The sequence below is a fragment of the Rhodnius prolixus genome, unplaced genomic scaffold, assembly GCF_049639745.1.
Source record: "Rhodnius prolixus isolate KJV_2025 unplaced genomic scaffold, Rpr scaffold_1, whole genome shotgun sequence".
In the NCBI taxonomy this organism is placed as follows: domain Eukaryota; kingdom Metazoa; phylum Arthropoda; class Insecta; order Hemiptera; family Reduviidae; genus Rhodnius; species Rhodnius prolixus.
The window spans coordinates 28274817-28297749 of NW_027411581.1; the positions used below are offsets into that span (position 1 = coordinate 28274817).

The 22933-nt window shown below is 33.9% G+C and overlaps 1 protein-coding gene and 1 long non-coding RNA gene across 3 annotated transcripts in view; both read left to right on the top strand.

Moving 5' to 3' along the window:
• The first annotated feature begins 939 nt into the window (after positions 1–939).
• The window catches only part of LOC141458296 (juvenile hormone acid O-methyltransferase-like), a 34690-nt gene continuing 12696 nt past the window's right edge, over positions 940–22933 (top strand). The window contains exon 1 of one of the 2 annotated variants that reach the window (XM_074136072.1): positions 940–1118. In XM_074136072.1, coding sequence (XP_073992173.1) covers positions 1062–1118 — 57 coding nt within the window. In that variant the 5' untranslated portion in view covers positions 940–1061. Of the gene's footprint in view, positions 1119–4696; positions 4892–22933 lie in introns of those variants that run through there. The other variant, XM_074136079.1, reaches the window with a different exon arrangement.
• LOC141458304 (uncharacterized) lies at positions 12072–17462 on the top strand. The gene is made up of 2 exons (XR_012460882.1): positions 12072–13903; positions 15142–17462. It is a non-coding gene; the product is annotated as an uncharacterized lncRNA (long non-coding RNA).

Sequence of the window (22933 nt, forward strand, 5' to 3'; positions counted from 1 at the left end):
TTTTTTAAATCGTGCTTACATTTATTTTCATGTGTATTTATTTGTTTTTTCTCAATAAAATCATTACTTACCAAAGTAATCACTAGTTTTTATTCTATGGTTATAGGATTTCCATGACAATTTTTCCAAAGTTTTCTTAATTTTGACCTTATTTTTTCTAAAATATAGTCGAATGTGGGTGGACCCATCCTCACATATTCAAAAAAACGATCCGGATAATTTCTAAGTTCCTTATATAAATAGTGAAATTCGCCCAAAGTACTTCGTTTTTTATTTATGGGATGTACATGATATTTTCTAAAGCGTTTTTTCTTTAAAATATACCATTTTGTTGCTGCTGAACATAAAAACTCTTCTTCACTACTCGGGCATGTTGCATGTATCACAGCTCCGTTGTGCACACTAATCAGCGATTATATTTTACTCTATCAGCTATCATCTCTGCTATCATCTATACTCACAGCTCCGTTGTAAACGTACCCTAAGGGTGAAGTACAGCTCTGTTAGGTCCTTCTTATTGTGGATAGTAAAACATTTATTGTACTGTAGAAAATGTTCAAATACTGTTTAATAAATAGCACCTAAAGTATAATGAGGTTTTCTTTCCACAATAAATTTTCTGAACCTAGATGTTGCTAATTATAGCGAAGAAATGAATTTGTAAGAAAACATAAATGTGTCTCTGAATTACAATTTACAAATTATTTCTAAAAATGGTAATAAACAACATTTCAGTAATCAAAAATAATTAAAGGCTATTAAATAAATCTCTTCATCTAAATAACCAAAGTATAATTTATTTTTGTATCACTCACGCAATGGTTATTTGCTTTCTTTAGTACACCAATATATGTATGTTACAATACAATGCAACTTCCTAGGCATTACTAGAAGAAGGTAAACACGTTTGTATGCTGATAATAATATCACTGCTACAGTTGTACTTAAAATCAAGTTCAGTTTGTTTAGACTGTGCAAGGTCTAGTTTCGGGAGGAACCACTGTCAAGGCCAGCGTCTTGTTACCAATAGTTCAGAGAAAGTGAGCGGCATCTTGTCACCTATGCTCACTTTAAACAAACATCCCATTGTTCTCTGCGCCACTTCTTTCATCAGATCAGTAAGTACTTTCATTTTATGATCAACTAGTTTACTAATCATTCATTAAAGTATTTTGAAACAAACATTTTTATTTTTACATTTATAATTAATTGCGTACCTAAAATTAAAGTTGAAATAGAGTCACAGAAGTAGAGTTAAACAGATGTATTACCTTTCTGCTCATAAATTTTCAGTTTTTTTTAAACTAATAACCGACTAAATCAATGAATACTCTTGTTTCATTAGTTTTAATAAACACATTTATTGAACAAAAAGATTCAGTAGTAGGGAAACAATCGCTATTGTCTTTCAACATTTTATAAACTAAAGGGATCTCTCGGTAATAAAGGATACAAAATAGATTCATGAAAATCGGTTCGTGCGTTTAGGCGCTTCTTTGTTTACAAAAAAAAAGGTAACAAAAAGAACATTGACTGAAAATGCCGTTTTTATTTTTCTAATTTTCGGCATCTTTTTTCTTAAAATCTATTAGATCCGCGTTGCTGCGAAAAATTACAGTTTCAAACGAGGATTTGCCCTATATTTTACAGAAAATTTGGTAATTTTATCTTTTATAGAAAAAGAGAAAAATATTGTCAAAATTGAGTGTTTTCCAACGTTACGCTTTTTCGTGCACTCTTTGACGATCAACCCTTATATAACTGTCCTACTATCGGACAGTTTTAATATGATCAGAGCTTATCGAAATCACTGGATATCAAAATATATTGATGATAAGGTTAACTATAGATTCAGTAACATCTATGGATACATTTTTGCTATAAGGAGGAATATTAATAATAATAATGTCTTTATTAAAGTATTAAAAAGTTTAAACAAAATACAAATTTTCTGGTGACAGACTTACTCATGGTCATGACGACCGTCTGAAAGTTGTCTTGCAATTAAACTTCTTTAATATGTATTATATTGCCGAAGGAGGAATATTATTTTACCTCTAAACTTGAATTTTTCTGTATGAAGAATTACTGGTCCCAATCAGAAAGACATAGGAGGAAACGTTTATAAGAATATTGTAAATGAGAACTTCTTATACTTTGGCCCATACTGACAAGCAAATCATACAACTAATGGACGAACCTGACGAAATCCTATATTTAATAAAATTAATTTCGCTTTAATTCTGATTTTAGAAACAAGTGGTTACTCTTTTACATTGTAATTACACCCTTTCAGGTGCATATCCTGCTGTACTCTACTTCTAGCAACAACTGACTAGTTAATTACCTGTATTTATACTTTATTAAAACTTTTTAATCGAGATTAGTTTCTTCATTATCATGTATATTATTACTCTTGTATTCTTCATAGTTCCGGTCATGTATTGCATCTACAATTTAATCTGTATTTTATGGTATTGCATTACTCTTTGTGGTTCCTCTTGCCATTACTCTTTGTTGTTCCTCTTGCCATTACTCTTTGTTGTTCCTCTTGCCATTACTCTTTGTTGTTCCTCTTGCCATTACTCTTTGTTGTTCCTCTTGCCATTACTCTTTGTTGTTCCTCTTGCCATTACTCTTTGTTGTTCCTCTTGCCATTACTCTTTGTTGTTCCTCTTGCCATTACTCTTTGTTGTTCCTCTTGCCATTACTCTTTGTTGTTCCTCTTGCCATTACTCTTTGTTGTTCCTCTTGCCATTACTCTTTGTTGTTCCTCTTGCCATTACTCTTTGTTGTTCCTCTTGCCATTACTCTTTGTTGTTCCTCTTGCCATTACTCTTTGTTGTTCCTCTTGCCATTACTCTTTGTTGTTCCTCTTGCCATTACGTTTTGTACTTTTCCTCTTTTTCATTTCGAACCTCTTTTCCATTGCTGTCATGTTATTGCAGTCGGTAATTATAAGTATTGTGGAAAGAATGCTTTAGTTAAATGTTATTCATTACTTTTGCAAGTATGTTATCTGTTTTGTCTTTCGTAATATCAGCATTTGGAATAGTGGATTGTCTCACAGACTGGCTGTACTGGTCCCCTTTTTTTTGTTATCTTCTCCAGTATTAAAGTTCCCCGAGCGAATTTGATTTGACTAACTTGAGAGCCAATTTTAAATTATAAGGCAGCTGACGAAGGGTTCTACAAAAAACCACTCTAATAAATCATCTTTACCTTGGGAGCAAGTCTTGCCTAATACAAGATAAAAGCTCAGAATTTTGGAGTATTTCCTTTGGTGTAGGCGACAAATTTTAGACCGTGTTTTAGATGGCACCATTTCGCTATTATCCAAACCTCCTCTCGGTAATTCAATACCTTTTGGTTACATTCTAGCGTTACTCTGACGAATGTCCATCGCTTCTCATCAAGAATAGAAATAATCTTGGCATTCGCTTCCTTTCTTTTTGGCTAATCTGCCAAAGGCGACAGCATTAAACTGGCGGAAATAGTTTGGCTTTCAATACATACGAATCCAATTAGCTCATGGTTTGTATAGACTAAAAATTGTGATTTTAACGCCAAAACCACTATGATCTGAGAGATATTTTAGTATCAGTTGTGAGGAATGTAAGCACTGATCTGGAGTATAACATGTATAATATTTTGTGATGATGAGTTTATTCTCGACCTTGAAGTGGTAAGTGATATTTAAGTAAGCCTGACACGCAACAAGATGATCTCCCGTCATAATGGCCGGCCCAGCTTAGAACACATTACGATCTATTGACCATATCTATTCTGTGAAGATGAGCCAGTGCATTAATCGGAAGCAGGCTATTACTTCACTTCGAAGCAACTTTTTTTTTTAGCATCACGCTAATTTTTGACTAATTTTTTTGGGTTGTATCAAAAATGAATTGCAGACGTCCACTCCAAATTCAGTGCTGAAATCTTTGTAAGATTTGTTATTAAAGGATTGATGAGGCGCCACGGTAGCCGAGCGGGTTAAGAGGCGAGACCTGCGAAGCTAATATGCATTGTGGTACTGGGTTCGATTCCCGGTCTTGGCCTTGGATTTTATTTAATGGTTAAATGAGAAATAGTAAAGTACGTTTGCTATTCGCCTCCGTCCACGACACCTAGTAAATGGTAGTTGGACGTTAAGCCCGCCTGAAAAAATAGGCGATTACTTTACTTTACTACTAAAGGATTGATGTAATCAACGCTTAGTACCCACTGGCAACGTGGCACTATGTACGAGTACATCGTCGTCCCTTATCGGGGAATGAAAAGAAATAAAAAAAAATCCAAGACAAACTGTTGATGATAAGAATTTATCACTTTTTATGAAACTCAAACATATTTAAGTAAACAGAAATGTGGATGGTATTAATAACCGTGGAAACATCTATGTTACTATACAGGCGCAAATGATTAATTGTTAGTTAATTTGTAGGTCAACACCCTTTCGTACCAGATTACTTAGGCATTTCTGTGTGGGTGCGCGCACGATATGTGCCCAGCAAGGAGGACCTAAGGGGAAGTGACTGCCCGCATAAGGAAACCCCTCTTCTTCCATTACAATCACAAATACTATGTGTCATGGAGATGACCTCGTGGCCTTTCCCCCACCTATACCTCTCAATACACCTCTCAGTCGCTCCCCACTCACTTCATTTCTAGATACCTAATTCTCTAGGATCCTATGGGGCCAATCGTATTATTTATTACACAATGCCTTAAATGAGAGCTTTATCAAAGCCTGTTCGATATCAAGCAGTGCCTACATCTTCGCTCACACTATAAACAACCCATGGGATTTATACAGCTCTATTCTCTGCCCTGCTTGCTTTAAGTAGCGACCATATATTTTACATCGATTCAATTGTTACACAAAGATAAGGTAAACCATTCTGCCATAAAACATTATTTTACTTGCTGAATAATATTTTTATTAATGATTTCTTAGTAAAACTGGAAATAGCCGTTTAATTGAACTTTGGATACAATTTTTTTAAGGACGGTTATCCGTTCGCATAATTAAATTCAGGAGTTTTTTTCAAATTATAGCAACCTTTCGCTAATAATAGTTGAACAAATTTTATGAGGATAAATATTTTTAGAAATAAACAAATGATTCATATTAGTCTAAAGTAAAAAATGTGGTTGCCCCTGCAAGCCTCTTCTCTCGGATTCTCTACCAGTTCGTCGGAAAAGTTACCAGTCGAAAGGTCTTCAGATGTGTATAGCAGGTGGAAAAGAAAACAAAGGTAGCGTGATTTCGAGTAAATCGCAGCAACTGGAAACAAATTAACTTCTTACAAAAACTATGTAGATCTTTAACCTGAACCTGTCTAAACAGTAGCCCATTCCATACCTTGGTAGCTGTTCAATTTTCTTGAGATGTTATTAGAGACTCGTTGTAATTTCCCTTTTCACGTGTATCTCTGATTTCCCTTAATGGACCTCAAGAGGCTTTCACTGTTAAGAAATATCTCTATGTTTTTAAATAAAACAACTTTGACCATTAAGTCCTTTTCACCGCACTCCATCAGGATAGCGTACATATTACCAAGTTCCTACGCATTATTTTTGGCCGTCTTGCAACCCATATTTTTTAAAGGTGAATCGTTTTGCAAATATTCCAAATATTTATGTAAGGATGCCGCATTATGTTACTGTTTTACGTATATCATATATAGATTGATGTTTATATGAAAGAGAACCGTGTAAGTAATCTCCCTATCTCCAGGGTTGCAGTAGCTAGGAATAGTTGGTGCCAATAAACGACTTATTCTCGTACATCCAAAATTACATATATCCATACATCTCCGTTCCGTTTTAAATTGATTCTTGAAACTATAGGGTAAAGTCGGGTGAGATGGCCACCATTTTATTTTGAGGGTGCCTGCAAAATTTTGGTTAGAGCTAGGCTTACTTTATTATTATTTTTGGAAACCTCATACGCTCTCAAACATAAGATAAAAAAAAAATTTCAGAAAAATTACTGGGAAACATCTATCCCCACTGGGTTGGGTGAGTTGGCCAATGTAACTTGGGAGAGATGGCCACATATTGTAAATGAAATTGCGCTAGTAAAACGGAAAAATAACAGACAACAATGAATGGTTACTTAATATTTACTTATTATTCTTCTTTTTAAATGCGCTTTTACTACAATTTTGGCAAGCGTATGCAAAAGAAGAGCAATTTTCGTGGAACCACTTCCGGCATATTATGCGTTCCAACCAATCTTTTTTTCTGGTCTTGTTGTAGCTTTCCCCATATCCTGTACATTCAGTATCATCGATTTCTAAAATGGTATCACTTTCCTCTTCAAATTCGATTCCTGTTTCGTCCTCTTCATCGGAACTTGGGGAAGGTGAGCGTTTTCTTTTTCGGACAATCCTTTCTTTCAGAATTGTTCCTTTGGGGATGGTATTTCTTCTTGGTTTGAATGTCTTTGCAACTCTGTTTTTCACAACAGCAATGTGCTCGAGAGAAGTTAATAAAGTGACAACAGACTTGGCTCGTTTTCTTGCAGAGACGACAGTTTGGGTGTGAGGTTAATACGATCTCAAATTTTCTTCAGTATAATTTCCGCGGTTAGTGTTCGATCTTTAATGCTGAGTTGGCATTTTTCTGCAGTAAATTGGAAACTGAGCCAAACAATTATAAAAAAAAAGTAAAAATAATTGGCCATCTATCCCTACTGTTTGATGGCCATCTGTCCCGAATGCTAGAGAGAAATGGCCAACATGATAAACATAACTCAACGCATACTTTTTGACAGTTTTAGAGGTTAGTATTCATTAATGTATATTGTACTTATCTAATGTGTAAAAAACAACACTAAAATTTCGACACATACATTCGCTGCAGCGCGCAGTATGCAACTATCATACAATTTTTTGTTGAGACGATAATATTTTTATTCTCTGAGTTAATTAATAACGCTTTGACGCTGACCAAAATAAACTCACTTTAGTAAAACATGAACGTTCATCACTGGAGAGGTCACGCAGCGCCGTCGGACGACATTTCGGTTAAATTTCGGCTGTTGGCCAACTCTCCCGATTGGCCATCTCACCCGACTTTACCCTAATTCTAGAAGATTGTCGGTAACTGATACTCTACTGATAAAACTAGTACCAAAGGATCGTGTGCTAGCTCTCTGAAATTCTATATCCAGTATTATGAACTAAGGAAAGATTTTGTTGTGGTAACACTTGTTGGTAGTGTCCTCTTTTTATTCGGTACGCTCTGGTTAGGTTAGAAACTGTAAAGCGTATCTAATCATCAACGGCTCTTTAACTAGACAGTTCCGTCCACTAAATAATCAAGTCTGAGCAGACATTTAAAAGTAGAGGAAAAACAGTAATGGTTATTTTGGTAAGTGCCGAAAGAACTGTCCGCTCAGTTTTATCAGTATCGTTACTCCCGTGGTTCATCCACAATCGAGTCAAATGGACAAAAAAAAAAAGGTTTTTTTGGCGGAAGAGTGCTTACAATCAGATAGCATGTGGTAATGGTAGCCAAGCTAGTTGGGATGAGAAACTTGATGATTATCATCATGAACATGATCTTGAATTAGTTTTGCACAAATTTATCAATTTTCAATAAAAAAGATAAAATAGCTGTAAATGTGCCACAATAACTGTTTAACTCTAGCAATCTTACTGTAAACTATACGATATAAGAAGATAAAAAACCACAAAAATCGATGCGTAACATATCATGTTATCCAATAATAATCATTTAGCGTTTATGTATAAAACATTTATTGACATAGTGAATAATAAAAGTAACTTTTTTTAAAAAAAAAAAGTGGTTAATTTGTTCTTGAGAAAGCGATTTAAACAAAAAATCATGCTGCTTTTAAAGAAAGTACAGTTTGTCTCATATTTTCGAAATTGAGATAACACCGGATAACATTTAAAATAATAAAAAATAAAATTGGCAAATGGCGAGCATGAGCACATTATTTGTGTTTCAATGATAATCATTTAGTGTTCAACTGCAAAAGCAAATATCGATGGATTAATACTTTAATAACAGAAATGTTTTGTTCGCAACAAGGTTGTCCTTGCTCTTGTCTAGTTAATGTAAATAAAATTCCCTCGGGTGTAAATTACTGTAATTAATGTCAACAATAAATTCTTAAAAATAGTGTTTATCATTCAGCATCTAAATCATTTAAAGCATTTTCCAACGTCTTTCTTAGTAAACAATTTCAAATTTAAATTGGTTTCATTTTAAAATAATTATTCAGATCTAAGAAATATTAGTAATAAAAATGCTATTAAAAAAAAAATATTAATAAATATAGATAAAGTAAAAAATGAGAAGGAAAGATTGATGGAAGTAAGAATTGTGGCGTTAATATGTATTTCATTGAATAGAAACAATTCATTTACATAAAATGCTTTGACTAGCAATAAAAATGAACAGCTAAGACCTTTTAAAAGTGGTAATAATCTTCCATTTCAATGATATCGTTAATAATGTTATATGCTAATGTGCATAAAATTGGTATCTATTTATTTTGTATTAATTCATTTCTTATTCACCTGAAATTTCAATGTTTCATCATTTAAAGATTTGTTTTATAGCCATTAAAGAAGTATTTTTTTGTGTTAATGTTTTTTATTACGCCTTCAGTTTATGATGAATAATATCTTTAGTCACTCCAAGTGAAATGTGTAAATAAGATCTCATCTTTAGTCAATCAAATCGTAAATAACAATAATAACTTGCAATTTTTATTAAGGAGGAAGTATTCAGTTGAAAGAGACTGCAGGGCAAGATTTAGAAATAGTGACAAACCAAATTGCTTCAAATTACAAAATCAGATGTGTAGAAAAATACCATGTTGAATAGTTAATACGAGGGTCGTTTGAAAAGTCCGTGCAAAGTCAGAGAGATAGCACCACTGGCGCGTATCGAGGTTATGTTTAGTTAGTAGCATCTATTGGAAGAACACACACCAAGTTTCAGCCAGATCGGTCTATTTCTTTGTGTTTGGCATTCGTTTGAATCGAGGAAGTCGAGTGATTTTCAAAAAATGGACGAAAAAGAATTTCGTGTGTTTATTAAACACTACTTTATGAAAGGCAAAACGCCTCAGGAGACTAAAGAGAAGCTTGATAAACATTATGGTGACTCTGCACCTTCGATTAGAACAGTTTATATGTGGTTTCAAAATTTTCGGAGTGGCCATATGGGCACAAGTGACGCTGAACGTTCTGGACGCCCTGTTGAGGTTACTACTCCAGAAATCATTGATAAAATCCATGATATGGTGATGGATGACAGAAGAGTGAAGGTGCGTGAGATTGCTAGTGCTGTGGGCATCTCGAATGAACGGGTAAATAATATTTTGCATCAACATTTGGACATGACAAAGCTATCCGCAAGATGGGTGCCGCGATTGCTCACGCTTGACCAAAAACGAAATCGTGTAAGGACGGTTTGCAGCTGTTCCAGAAGAATCCGCAGGACTTTAAGCGTCGTTTCTTCACTGTAGATGAAACATGGATACATCACTACACTCCTGAAACCAAAGAACAATCTAAACAATGGGTTACCAAGGGGGAATCTGCGCCAAAAAAGGCGAAGACCGTTCCTTCGGCCGGAAAGATTATGGCGACTATCTTTTGGGATTCGCAAGGAATAATCCTCATCGACTATCTGGAAAAGGGTAAAACTATTACAGGTGCATATTATTCATCGTTATTGGACCGTTTGAAAACCGAGCTGCAGGAAAAACGCCCACGATTGGCCCACAAAAAATTAAAGAAAAGGTTCCATCACGACAACGCACCAGCTCACACCTCAGCAGTTGTGGTCGCAAAATTAATGGAAATAGGGTTCCAACTCGTTTCACATCCCCCCCTATTCTCCAGACTTGGCTCCCTCGGACTACTATTTGTTCCCCAATATGAAGAAATGGCTGGCGGGAAAAACATTTTATTCAAACGAGGAGGTGATTGCAGAAACGAATGGCTATTTTTCAGACTTAGACAAATCCTATTATTCGGAAGGGATGAACAAACTAGAGCAGCGTTGGACGAAGTGTATAAGCCTAAAAGAAGACTATGTTGAAAAATAAAAAAGGTTTACCCCCAAAAATTAAGTAGTTTTTATTTTTGCACGGACTTTTCAAACGACCCTCGTAGAATCACTTCCACGAAGTTGTTGCCATTCAGTTTGTTAAATTGGAAAAAGTTTTGAATATGTTTGAATTGGCCTGCAGTCAGTTGTCTACCAAATGAGATGTACATTAATCTTTTTCTCGTTGCTCATAACCAATTCACGGAAAATTCCTAATAATACAAGATGCACTTCCGACTGCCCAGACTAACGAGAAGTCTGATTTTGCATACTAATAAGATTGACTAAAGCTGGGATCTTATTTACATATTTCACTTGGAATGACTAAAGATATTATTCATCAAAAAACTGAAGACGAATAAAGCCACAATAAAAACAATTAACACAAAAAAATACTTCTTTAATGGCTATAAAACAAATCTTCAAATGATGAAACATTGAAATTTCAGGTGAATAATAAGAAATTAATTAATAGAAATTAAAAAAAATAATAAAATCGCTCGCTTTCTCTGAGATACTTTGAAATAATAACGTAACCAATCGAATACATATCAAGTTTTCGATTTGAAAATTATAAATTTAAATTTTGTAGTTTCAAAACTGTTTCAGCAAGAATTTCATAGTAATGAGATAGTCGAGTATACGCACCCAGATCTTTCCCCATCACTTCTTGACGTTGCGAATTCATGCACTACAAACCTACAATGTCAGCATCTACACTTTTCGTTTCCTGCCTTTAGGTAACATCCTTTACTGGGATTAAATTATATCGTTTTCTCCTACTCGTTTACCGCTGACTTGAAGATGGACGGTTATGGAATTCTCGCCACAATTTTTCTTTTTCGTTGCTAGTCCGTGATTTCAGCTGACTAAACTCGAGTGAAAAACTCTCTGGCGCTTTTGCTATTGCCTTTCTCTATTTTCTTGATTCTATTTCTTAAAACATTTTGAGATCTACCAACTTACTAAACTTCCGTTGGCTAATTCAAATTCTACCGAATTAAATTTGGTGAGATTTTTTAATAAGATTTAAACCATTTTTGTTTAAACAAATTATAGATTCAAAATTTTTGCTCATTATAATGGGGCTTTAAAAAGAAGTCACAAATGAATTCTAGAGTCAATATGATAGTAGTTGCATTATGAGACTTGCAGTTGTGACCAGCGAACTGGTAGAGTAATGGCAGCGTCCTTGACCGAGTCAGTAGCAAACTGGCCTATTATCTACTTCAGTATTACGTCACCATCACTACTTTAATTCTTTCCGTGCCTGACATCTTTAAATTTGTTTTATCTTCCTGAATTCTAATTATCAGCATTAAACGTGAATTAATAACTCAGCAAGATGAAGCGGAGCTAGTAGAATTGCCACGGAATGAAGAGGGAATTGTATTTGTTTTCTTTTACAATCCAAGAACAGATCGTTCCATGTAATTCTTGTAAATTTATCAAAGTTCTACAGACTTGTAAGTTTTATAAACTTGTGTTAGGCTATTGCTGTAAAAAGAAAAAACAAGAATACTAAAAAACAACGAATAAGGGCTCTTGATGTTGATTTTTAACCACACAATAGGTTTACCTGAGTTATCGGTGTATTAGGTAAAAAAAAACAGTTAATATTGGAGGGAACATTCGAAAAATGTAAAAAATTATCAAAAAGTTTCACAATTCTCTGTAAATTTACTGCATTTTTGTATACGAGGTGTGGCTATTAAATAACGAGACTGATGCTGCTACAGAAGAACTATGCATGCGCCAAATCCTAACGACCGACAGCTGTGCAGCTTAAAGCCATCTCTTTCGATTGCAGTGTCTCACGTGTTTGTAGAGAAATCTGTCTGACCGGAACCGTCGTTTGTGTAAGAGGTGTTATTTTCGTTTTGCCGAAAACATGATACTACACATGTAGTAGAGCAACGAATTGTCATGAAATTTCACATGAAACTGGGTAACACCGCTACTAAAACTTATTAAAACTGTCCGGTAGGACAGTTGTATAAGGGTTGATGGTCAAAAACTGCACGAAAAAGCGTAACGTTGAAAAACACCCAACTTTGACAATTTTTTTCTCTTTTTCTATAAAAGATAAAATTCCCAAATTTTCTTTAAAATAAAGGGCAAATCCTCCTTTATGACTGTAATTTTTTGCAACAACCCAGATCTAATAGGTTTTGAGAAAAAAGTTGCTGAAAATGAGCAAAAACGGCTTTTTCAAAAATTGTTGTTGTTCTTGTTCTTGTTGTTCTTCTTCTTCTTCTTGTTGTTGTTACCTTTTTTGTAAACAACGTAGCGCCTAAACGCGCAAACCGATTTTCATGAATGAGGTGTCATTCGATTCGGAATTTTATGTAGATGTGCCTTTTGGGGGTCTCGATGCTGTACCTCAAATGGGAGAGGAGTTAGCCCCATGTATGTAAGGCCCCCTCTATAACTAGTTTTACTAATAACTCTGTAAATATTGGCACGTTTTTGATAAAATTTGGTAGGGTGAAAGGGATAGGGCTCCTCTATCTAAAATTAAAGCGACGTTCTGTTCTTACACCTAATAAGGGGAAGTTTTGCAATCTTTTCAAATCATCTTCGCAATAACCGATTTTCGTGAATGAAGTGTCATATTATTCAAAATTTTATGTAGATTTGCATTTTAGAGGCCTTGACGCTGCGCATATTTGGGACGGGAGTTCGTCCAATGTATGTAAGGCCCCTTCCAATATTATTGTTACTGATAACTCTGTAAATCAGCCCGATATTGATAAAATTTGGGAGGATGAAGGGGTTAGGGCTCCCCTGCTTAACAGTAAAGCGAAGGTGTGCTCTTACACCTATTAAGGGGAAGTATTGCAATCGTTTCAAATTATCAAATGGTCTGGCTGTGGGTGTATGAAGGGAGCACATTTTCTCAGAAAAGACTTCCGCGTGTTACTTTCTTCAAACATGGACATTTTATTGCACGGTAGATTAAGCCTCGCTTAGATAATGAAAGTGTAACGAGCGGCCTGAAAAAATTCTCCCTCTATCTCTCTCTGTTTCAGTGTGTGTGATTATCAAATACCAGAAATCGCAGAACGTTAAATGTCTTAGCTTAGATGAGATAAAGTTTTAGTCAAAATCGGTATACCGGAAGTATCACTTTAATGACGAGATTTTTCAGTTTGTCAGGAATTTTTGGGAAACTTATACAGGAAATCCGATTAATCCTAAATTTCTAAACTTATTAGAATTAAATATAACAAACGTCCCAAGTTTGTAGAATATTTGTAAGTATAATTTAAAGAATAATATTAAGAGGAAGTCGTGAGAGTGTTGTTACCAGATTTTGTTCATAGAAATTATAATTTCTGAGAAAATCTTGTTCCAAAAGTTGCGATAAGAGAACTTCATCAGTTAAAACTGTTTGTAATATTAATTTGTATTTGTTGCGATGAGAAAGAGTCAATAATAATAATGTTTTCTATAATTTAATAAACTATGAATAATGTCTACATAAAAACATTCAGAAATAATATCTATGACTAATCCCTAACTTGATAATATAAATGCCATTAGACTTTACTCTTTCCACCTGAATAGTAAACAATAAACATGATATGGTTTTAATTTAATAAACTTTAAACTTATTTAAACTTAACTTAGTGGCATGATTTCCCCCTCCTTTATCTTTTGAATGCACTATAAAGTGGAAATAATTATTTAATCTAATTCAAACGTCTTTTGACATCCGTAGAAGAAGTGCTTGTTATTTTTTCTATTTTATTAGCTATTAAACTATTTATTGAAGACTTCATACATCCTTCTCAATTTGGTAAGTACATTTTTTGTAATAATTTAGTTAAATACATTTTAATTCAGAAATTACTCTTATTTGGCGGTTGATTTTAGTCCGATTAATTGTACTTAACTGCTGATGTCTGTCTAGATGAAAAGTGATCCTAGTTCTGACTGATTGTTAAAATTCACTTCCTTTATCAAAAAGTTAATAATATTGCTTAGAGTACTTTCGTTGCTCGATCGGAAAAATAAAGTTTAAAAATTTAAAAGTTTAAACCTTCTTGTTGTGATGTAGATACTCTAATTTATTTTTATTTTTTTATCCATTTTTTGAACGTATCTCCCCGCTTTTAAGACCAACTTGCTTCATTACTTTTGTCTGATAATAAACTTGTAACCCAAATTATCATGTTAATGAACAGTTTTCACTTCTTCAAGATTTTCTCTAAACAATTTTCTACTGTAATTTTCTCGGCACATAGTTTGCATATATTTACGTCTATTACTTTTATTTGAAACATTTTTCCGATAAAATTCAATTTCAAACGATTCTGGTGGAGGAAGGAAGGTAGGCAGGCTAAAGTACAATCATTTCATTCTAGTGATCGGAGGTACCACTTAAGTCCTAACAAATGAATTCAATATTCCGCTTAAATTCTTAGTTTGAAGAGAATTGTTTAACCGGAAGTGCCTGTTTAAAAAATAAATAAAACATTTTTTTACTTTTTCACTTCCTCTTAGACAAGTATTGCGCCCTTGTAAAAATTTTCCGTTTCATCTTTCCACCGGAAATGTATATATGCGCACATACTGTATATGTAGCATTGTATGTGTTGTCAAAATATCTCAAAACGAAAATCGTATTAAGCTGATACTCGTATCAGTGATTAAACTGATACTAATTTCAATCAGGTTCGACAAAGCCCACAGACAATACAATCCCTAAACCGGAAGTCTCTACTCTGCTGCATTAGTGAAGAATTTCTTCGTTTTTCATTGATTTTATTTTTATTCTCCTCTAAGTTTTTTTTTATTTATTTTGGTAAATTGCAAATCTATCTTATAATACCATAGCACATTAATGAATTTGGATAACTATAAACTAAATTTCCGCCCTTGCTCAATAATCAGTTATTGTTCTAAAAGTTCTTTTTTGTTAATACATCAAATTAAAATATTTCCAATTTAAAAAAATTACTCTTTAAAGTTTTATGTTTCATTGCAAAAAACAAAATTTACTTCATTTTTCGAACCTAAATTTTTTTTTTCCAGAGTCGAAGGAAACATTACGTTAAGTATTTATATTAAGTATTAGTTATTTATTTCTAAATACTAAAGATTTTAAATTATATTATAGATATGCCTTCTAAACACCGGAAAAAAAAGCAAACAATTAAAAAATTAGTATCGGGTATTAGACAGACAATTGACAGCACTGCTGAGCTCGAAAACTGTAGTTTATACACTATTGTGACCCCCGCCGCAACTAAGCAACAGCGGTACTACGTTAAAAATCGCGAGGGAATAGTAACTAAACAGCGACAATATAACTTAAGAAAAAAAATAGAAATAAAAGAAAAACAGGAAGTGTACAATTTGGAACACAAAGAAACAATAGCAAGGAAACAGAGAGAGTATGATCTAACTAATAGAGAGAAAATACAGAAGAAACAGAGGAAATATGATTTTGTTCATACAGAAGATAAAAAAAAGAAACAGAAAGAGTATGATTTATCTCATAGAGAGAAAATACTGAAGAAGCAGAGAGAGTATGATTTAACTAATAGAGAGAAAATACAGAAGAAACAGAGAGAGTATGATTTAACTAATAGAGAGAAAATACAGAAGAAACAGAGAGAGTATGATTTAACTAATAGAGAGAAAATACAGAAGAAACAGAGAGAGTATGATTTAACTAATAGAGAGAAAATACTGAAGAAGCAGAGAGAGTATGATTTAACTAATAGAGAGAAAATACAGAAGAAACAGAGAGAGTATGATTTAACTAATAGAGAGAAAATACAGAAGAAGCAGAGAGAGTATAATTTAACTAATAGAGAGAAAATACAGAAGAAACAGAGAGAGTATAATTTAACTAATAGAGAGAAAATACAGAAGAAACAGAGGAAATATGATAGAGAGCATATAGATAAAAAAATAAACCAGCAAAGAGTGTATAATGTTGCCCATAAAGTTGGCATAGCAAGGAAGCAGAAACAAAAAGACAGAACAAACAGTGAAAAGAAAACTGAAACACAAAGAAAGTACAATGAAAAAAAAAGAAACGAAATTGACTTAAGACAAGAAAGGTATAATGAAAAGAATCGCGCTGTAATAAATTTAAAAAGAAATATTCGGTACTTTTTGACTCGCCAAAACGTAAATAAACCCTCGGCGTCATTCGCATCTTTATTAAAGAAACGGATTCAAACTCGAAAAAAGATTTGTACATTTCGAGATGAATGCGCGCTAATAAATAAATTGTGTTTATCTTTAAAACGGAATCGTCAGTTCAATAAACACCGCCGTGTAAGGAATAAAATTAATCGCACAATGACTTATTACCTGATAAAACATTCTAAACATTTAACCGGAATTGCCCGATCCTACTTTAGGTATCTAAATAATAAATTAAAAGCCGTTGTCGATGAGGCCGTTAATAAGTTCGAAGTAAATAAAATTAAAACACTAACGTCTAAAAATATCGTAAAAGTATTCGGAGGTAAACAAAAACACACGACACATTCTGAACCTTATTTCTACGAAAGTTCCTACAGCGTGGTTCCTCCCGGACATATATTGCTCACTGATAATCACACCGTTTTCGTGAATAGGCACAATTTTAAAAAGTACATTACTAAAGATAATAATATTGTGGAATGGCCTTGCGGTATCACTTGTAAATTTTCAGACCAAAGTATGAGCACGATTTTAAATAAATTAGTTGAATTAGTAAAAAGCAATGTGAATGAAATGTCAATCAAAAAGCTTGCGAACACATGTAGGTACAGACATCTTAATAAAAAAGGACACACCGTACACTGCGCTTCACACAACAGTATATTTAAATGCAGTACACTTTTGCAAATTCTTTCTGAATTATCGGTACATTACACCGCGTTTAGGAACTTAAAAAGACAGATTTACACTATGCGTAATCTGTCTTTCAAAATAAATCGTGTAACATCGTGTATAAATAAAGCGAATAATGTCGAATCTATTTTACGGTCCGTTAATGATTTAAAAAAGTTTCTCAGAACACTTAAAATCGACACCAATAAATTTAAAAAATATGTACCTTCCACTAGTTGCGACACTAATGAAATAAACATTTTGACTAAATATAAGAAAAACTTGTCTTCGTTAAAAAGTAAAGTAACTTCTTTTCCGGAAAATTTTTGCGCATGTTGCAACATCTTATTTTATGACGAGGATTTAAAAGATTTTATTAAATTTCAAAATAAAGATAATAAATCGTGGCAAACTATAATTATTTATATTAATAAAAATTATGATAAAGTTCATTCGGATAATATTAAAATTTGTACATACTGTGCACAAAAATTAAATCAAAATTGTATTCCCGGACGCGCCGCATATAACTGTTTAGAGGTAGATCTAGTGCCAGAAGAAGTTGGTAAGCTGAATATTTTCGAAACAATGCTGACCCAATTAGTTAAATCGTTCCAATGTGTAGTTCGTCTCCAGCCGAAAAAAGGGAAAATTGCGGTCAGTGAAAAACTTAAAGGGTTAAAGGGTCGCGTCACTTATTTACCCCTCCCTTTGCAGAAAAACGTGGACTTGCTACCGAACGAACTGCCCCAAAATCATGAAGTGGTTGTACTGGTTAATGGCGTACCTACACAAAACCGAGTCATATGGCGAGATTTAGTGAGCGCGAATAAAATTTACAAAGCGATTGCCGCTTTAAAAGAAATTAACCCGTTATACGCGAACGTTAATCTAAATGTAAAATTGTTACCGAATATTAACGAAAATATAGGTAATAAATATACTTTTAAGGATGTATCCGGGGCATCCATAAAAAAAGTAGATAGTGCAACTTTTTATAAAACCGGATTTTATACTTTTCACTCCCTTCATCCGATAAATATGAGCGCGGTTGAATCGAGCGAAATCGAATCGTATCAAATGCAGCAAATGAAGGGAGAGTACGTGTCGGTTTTTGATAAAAATTTAGATTATTTAACATTCCCGCATCTATTTCCTAAAGGCAGGTTCGGAAAATTTGATGTAAATAGAAATGTTCCTCTGTCGGACGCTGAGTATCGTAAAACACGGATATTAAATAAAGACGGGCGATTTCGGCGTGATCCTTGTTATTTATTTCATTTGCTAAATGACAGTGAATTTAAATACCTTGGCGGGGCCATAGCACACTTGTTAAACGTTCGCGCGTACAAACCGTACACGGTGAATGATATTTTAACTAAAGTTACCGTAAACGATGAACAGTTGGAACAGCATTTAATCAATCTATTTAGTTCGTTACGGGGTACTAAGGAGTATTGGCAACGTCGTCGCCAAGAACTCAATGCCATGACACGCGATTTTGGGGCGCCGACTTTTTTTGTAACTTTGTCATGTGCAGAATATGATCATTCCGAATTATTGCAATATATTGTTAAAATTAATAATGATGTTCCTAACGTGGAGAAAATGTCCGCCGGGGAGTTATGTGCGTTAGATCCGACTAGCGTGTGTAGATATTATCACCGCCTCATCCGAAATATGTTCAAGTTTTTAATAAACGATAAAATAAATCCGGTATTAGGTTACGTGGAGCATTATTTTTGGCGCGTAGAATATCAAGAAAGGGGGGCGCCGCATTACCACATGTTATTGTGGATTCGGGATAGTCCGGAAATTAATAACGATTGCTTTAGAAAGGTTGCCGATTTTATTAACACTTATATTTGTGCTCGGTTACCGGATCCTTTAGAGTCACCTGTCTTGCACTCGTTTGTCCGGAAATATCAAATGCATAAGTGTAACTCGTATTGCCAACGAAAATATCGCGTAAAACAAAAAATGTATACTAAATGTCGGTTTGGATTTCCGCGTAAAGTTACTGACGAATTGATAATTAATGACATTATTTCTACAATCGCGTCTAGAGTTAAAGGTTTCGGTCCGAAACGTGTTTATGACTTGCCCAGACAGAGAAGTGAGGTTCGCATTAACGACTACAACCCTGTCCTTCTATTAGCTTCCGGCGGGTTTAACGTTGACGTGCAATTTGTTAAAGACGGAGATTTGAGATTAGTTATTTACGTAACCAGTTACATTTCTAAAAATGAAAAAACGGAATTAGAAGATCTATGGGCTGATATATGTAAAGAATCGAATAAAAAAGCGTTGTGGAGTTTAGGATTAAAAAAATTAACGCATCGGCAGATCGGGTTATACGAAACAATAGACCGGTTACTCGGGCATCATTTGTACGGTAAATCGGAAGATATGCGATATATCAGCACCACGTTTCGCGAAAATAGAAAACTATGTCTAAAACCTTATAATGAACTAAAAAATATGCCGGCTAATTCCACGGATATATATTTGAAGTCATGGCTGAACGACTATTATCCGAATCGACCCGACAATCTAGAAACTTTAAACTTGTACGATTTCTGTCGTTATCACGATCTTTCCCGCGATCAATTAGAAGCCGAAAACCGAATAAAATTAAAAAATAATGTTATTTTAAGAAAGCGCGGCAAACCTTACGTGATTCAACACCCCATTTACAAAACGTTAAATACAGAACAAGACCGCAATAAGTATTATCACTCCCTTTTACTTCTTTTTAAACCGTGGCGTAATGAATCGGATATTTTAAAAGGTTTTCGGACGTACCAAGAAGCGTTTGACCATTATTCCGCGGAATTAAAACAGGCCATGACTTATCATGATAAATTAATTATGATTGAAGAAGGAATCAAAGAACTTCAGAGTAAAATTGCGGAATTCAAAGAAGAGAATTTCATTAATTTAGAAGAGGATAATATTATCCGAGAAGTGCAGGATGCAGACGTGGCGATGTTGGAAGTTTGCGCGGCGATGTATACTAGTATTGACGATCGCGATAGTAAATTTAATTTAAACGAAGATCAAAGCCGGATTTTTAATAAAATAACTAAAACTCTTATCGACCAAAGTAATAATAAATGCAATAGTCAAATAAAATTATTCGTCTCTGGTGTAGGCGGTACGGGTAAATCGTATCTCTTAAAAGCGTTAAAAGTTTGGATTAACAATACATTTCCGCCCAAGAAAGACACTGTTTCAGTGGCTATAACGGCTCCGACCGGCCTGGCTGCATATAATGTTAATGGCGTCACCATTTACCGGCTTTTATCGCTCCCGGTTGAGCACCAACAAACCGCCGAATATAATAAATTAAACGTTGAAAGTTGTCGGGCGATTAGACACGTACTTAAAGATATGAAATTATTGGTAATAGATGAAATTAGTTTAGTTTCGAGTCTCGTTTTCGCTTATATTCATCTTCGGTTGACGGAAATTGCTAAAAATAATGAACCTTTCGGTAATTTTAATATTTTACTTTTCGGTGATTTGTTACAATTGCAGCCCGTTAAAGGTAATCAAGTTTTTAAAAAGTTAACTCGCATCGAATGCAAATCCAAACTCGGGTCTATCGGTTCTGCTGATCTTTGGTCGATGTTCGAATACGACGAATTAAAAATTAACGTAAGACAGAAAAATGATAAAAGCGGTTTTATAAACACTTTGCTCAATATTCGGTCGGGTAATGTCTGCGCAGAAGACATCGCACTATTAAACTCACGTGTTTTGCCTAATAATGATTTAAATAATGTAATTGAAAATTATAAAGTATTACTCGATTGCGGTAGAAATCCGTTATGTCTCTTCGCGACTAAAGCTCAGTGCACAACTTTTAATAAAATTTATTCAGATAAATTCGCGAAAGAAATAGTCACAATAGATAGTATCGATGAAATTGATTATAATTTTAAACTCACGAATAAAAAAATAAAAGATTTGAACTTTTTAATTAATAAAATTTCGGAAGACGTCTCCCGCACTGCTAATTTATCTAAAACAATAAATTTATTTGTTGGCGCGAAAATAATGATTAAACGAAATATCGATATTGCTAACGGAATTGTAAACGGAACAATTGGTGTAGTGGAACGGTTTGTTTATAAAGGAAACGTCGTAGATTCTTTAATCATTATCGTGAATAACAAACCCTTTTCTTTAGAAAGGGTAAAAGCGCGATTTCTGTTGTTAAAAAATATTTACGTGCATAGGAAACAATTTCCGGTGACTCTTTCGTACGCGGTAACCATCCACAAATCTCAAGGCTTAACCTTGGATTGTTTATTCACAAGTTTAGGAAAAGAAGTGTTTGCACCGGGCATGCACTATGTAGCTCTCTCGCGGGTCACTAATTTAAACGGTTTGTATTTAATTGATTTCGATTCGGCAAAAATAAAAGTAGATATGGACGCGATAAGTGAATACCGTCGTTTAAATAAAATGATCCGATCACCATGTTTGCAAACAGCGAATAATAATATTTGCGTTTCCCCCACCATCAATTTAACAAAAGAAGAATCCCTTCTCCAATCAAATGTTAATCGCGAACTTTTTTCTAAAACGGAAATATTTGGCTTACCGAATTCTGACGGCGTTTCATGTTACGCGAATGTCGTTGCACAGTGTTTGATTAATATACATACCGTTAAATTTAACCTAACGAATAACCTCGTCAATAATATAAACATAACTTTTCCGGATCCAAAAACTCGCGATAACTACCAAAAAGTGAGTGTAACTTTCGAATTATTTAATATTTTAACATCCGGAATAACTCGAGGTGCCAAAAAACCTAATACCAAAAGACTCCGCGAATTAATTGCTCACGGTAGTGACGTAAATTTTAACGCGAATGTTCAACAAGACGCGCAAGAATTTCTAATATTTCTAATATCCGCTTTAAAAACAGAAAATAACATTCCTTGCAGGTTATTTGATTGTACAGTAAAATTCGTTCGAAAGTGTTTCAATTGCAATAGTTATTGGGATGACGTTCCCATTAATCTTGAGTTAATGTACTTTTTAGAATTCGGGGTTCTCCAAAATAACGAGCCGGTTACCTTTCACTCGTTATTCGACTATAAATTATCGGATATAACTTGTTCAGAATGCGGAGAAAATAAAATTTATATTCGTAGTAAATTATACTCGGTATCGGATTATCTAATAGTTATACTAAAGCGTTATCAAGGAAATCGTGTTTTAAATGAAATCCACTCTTTCGATGAAAATAAAATTAATATTGACGGTTTTAATTTCACACTTTCGTCCGTGATTTACCATTACGGTTCGGACCTTAATTCTGGCCACTACGTTTGCGCGGTAAAAAGTCCAAATAATTCGTGGAATTTGTTAAATGACGACTTTATTAATTATAATTTTAAATTTGATCCGGGTTTAAAAGACGCGTATATTTTATTTTTAAAATCAATAACGTAACGTGCTTAAAAAAAAATCTATATTTTTAGTAAAACTTAAAATATTTTTATATCGAATTTTAGCCGTTGGAGAGCCAGCAGATGACATTTGGACTGACTGAAAATATTCTATTTGATATTATTAATTTATTTGTGCATGTTTCTGTTTTTTGAAGTAAAAAAATTGTTTACATAGAATATGTTTTTCGCAATGAATACCTCTGTTTGGTCCTCACATACTATCACAATAGTAAGTGACAACAAATTTATTATGCCCACCTAAGTTTTTATACTATTTCACTTAAGATCTAATAACTGTGTTCATTTTTTGTTTTTAGTTTTTATTTAATAACTTGAATAGTTGATGGTACGATTCTATACCTTAGGTTCCATGTCTCAAGTCAATCACTCGCCTTGAAAGAAATTATTGCTTCATTTTCGATGTCATTTCCCATTTTGTAATTTATTGTATTTAATCAGGCCAAATATATTTCAAACAATAATAATATAAAAAAAAGATGACGCAATTTATTCAATTGTAA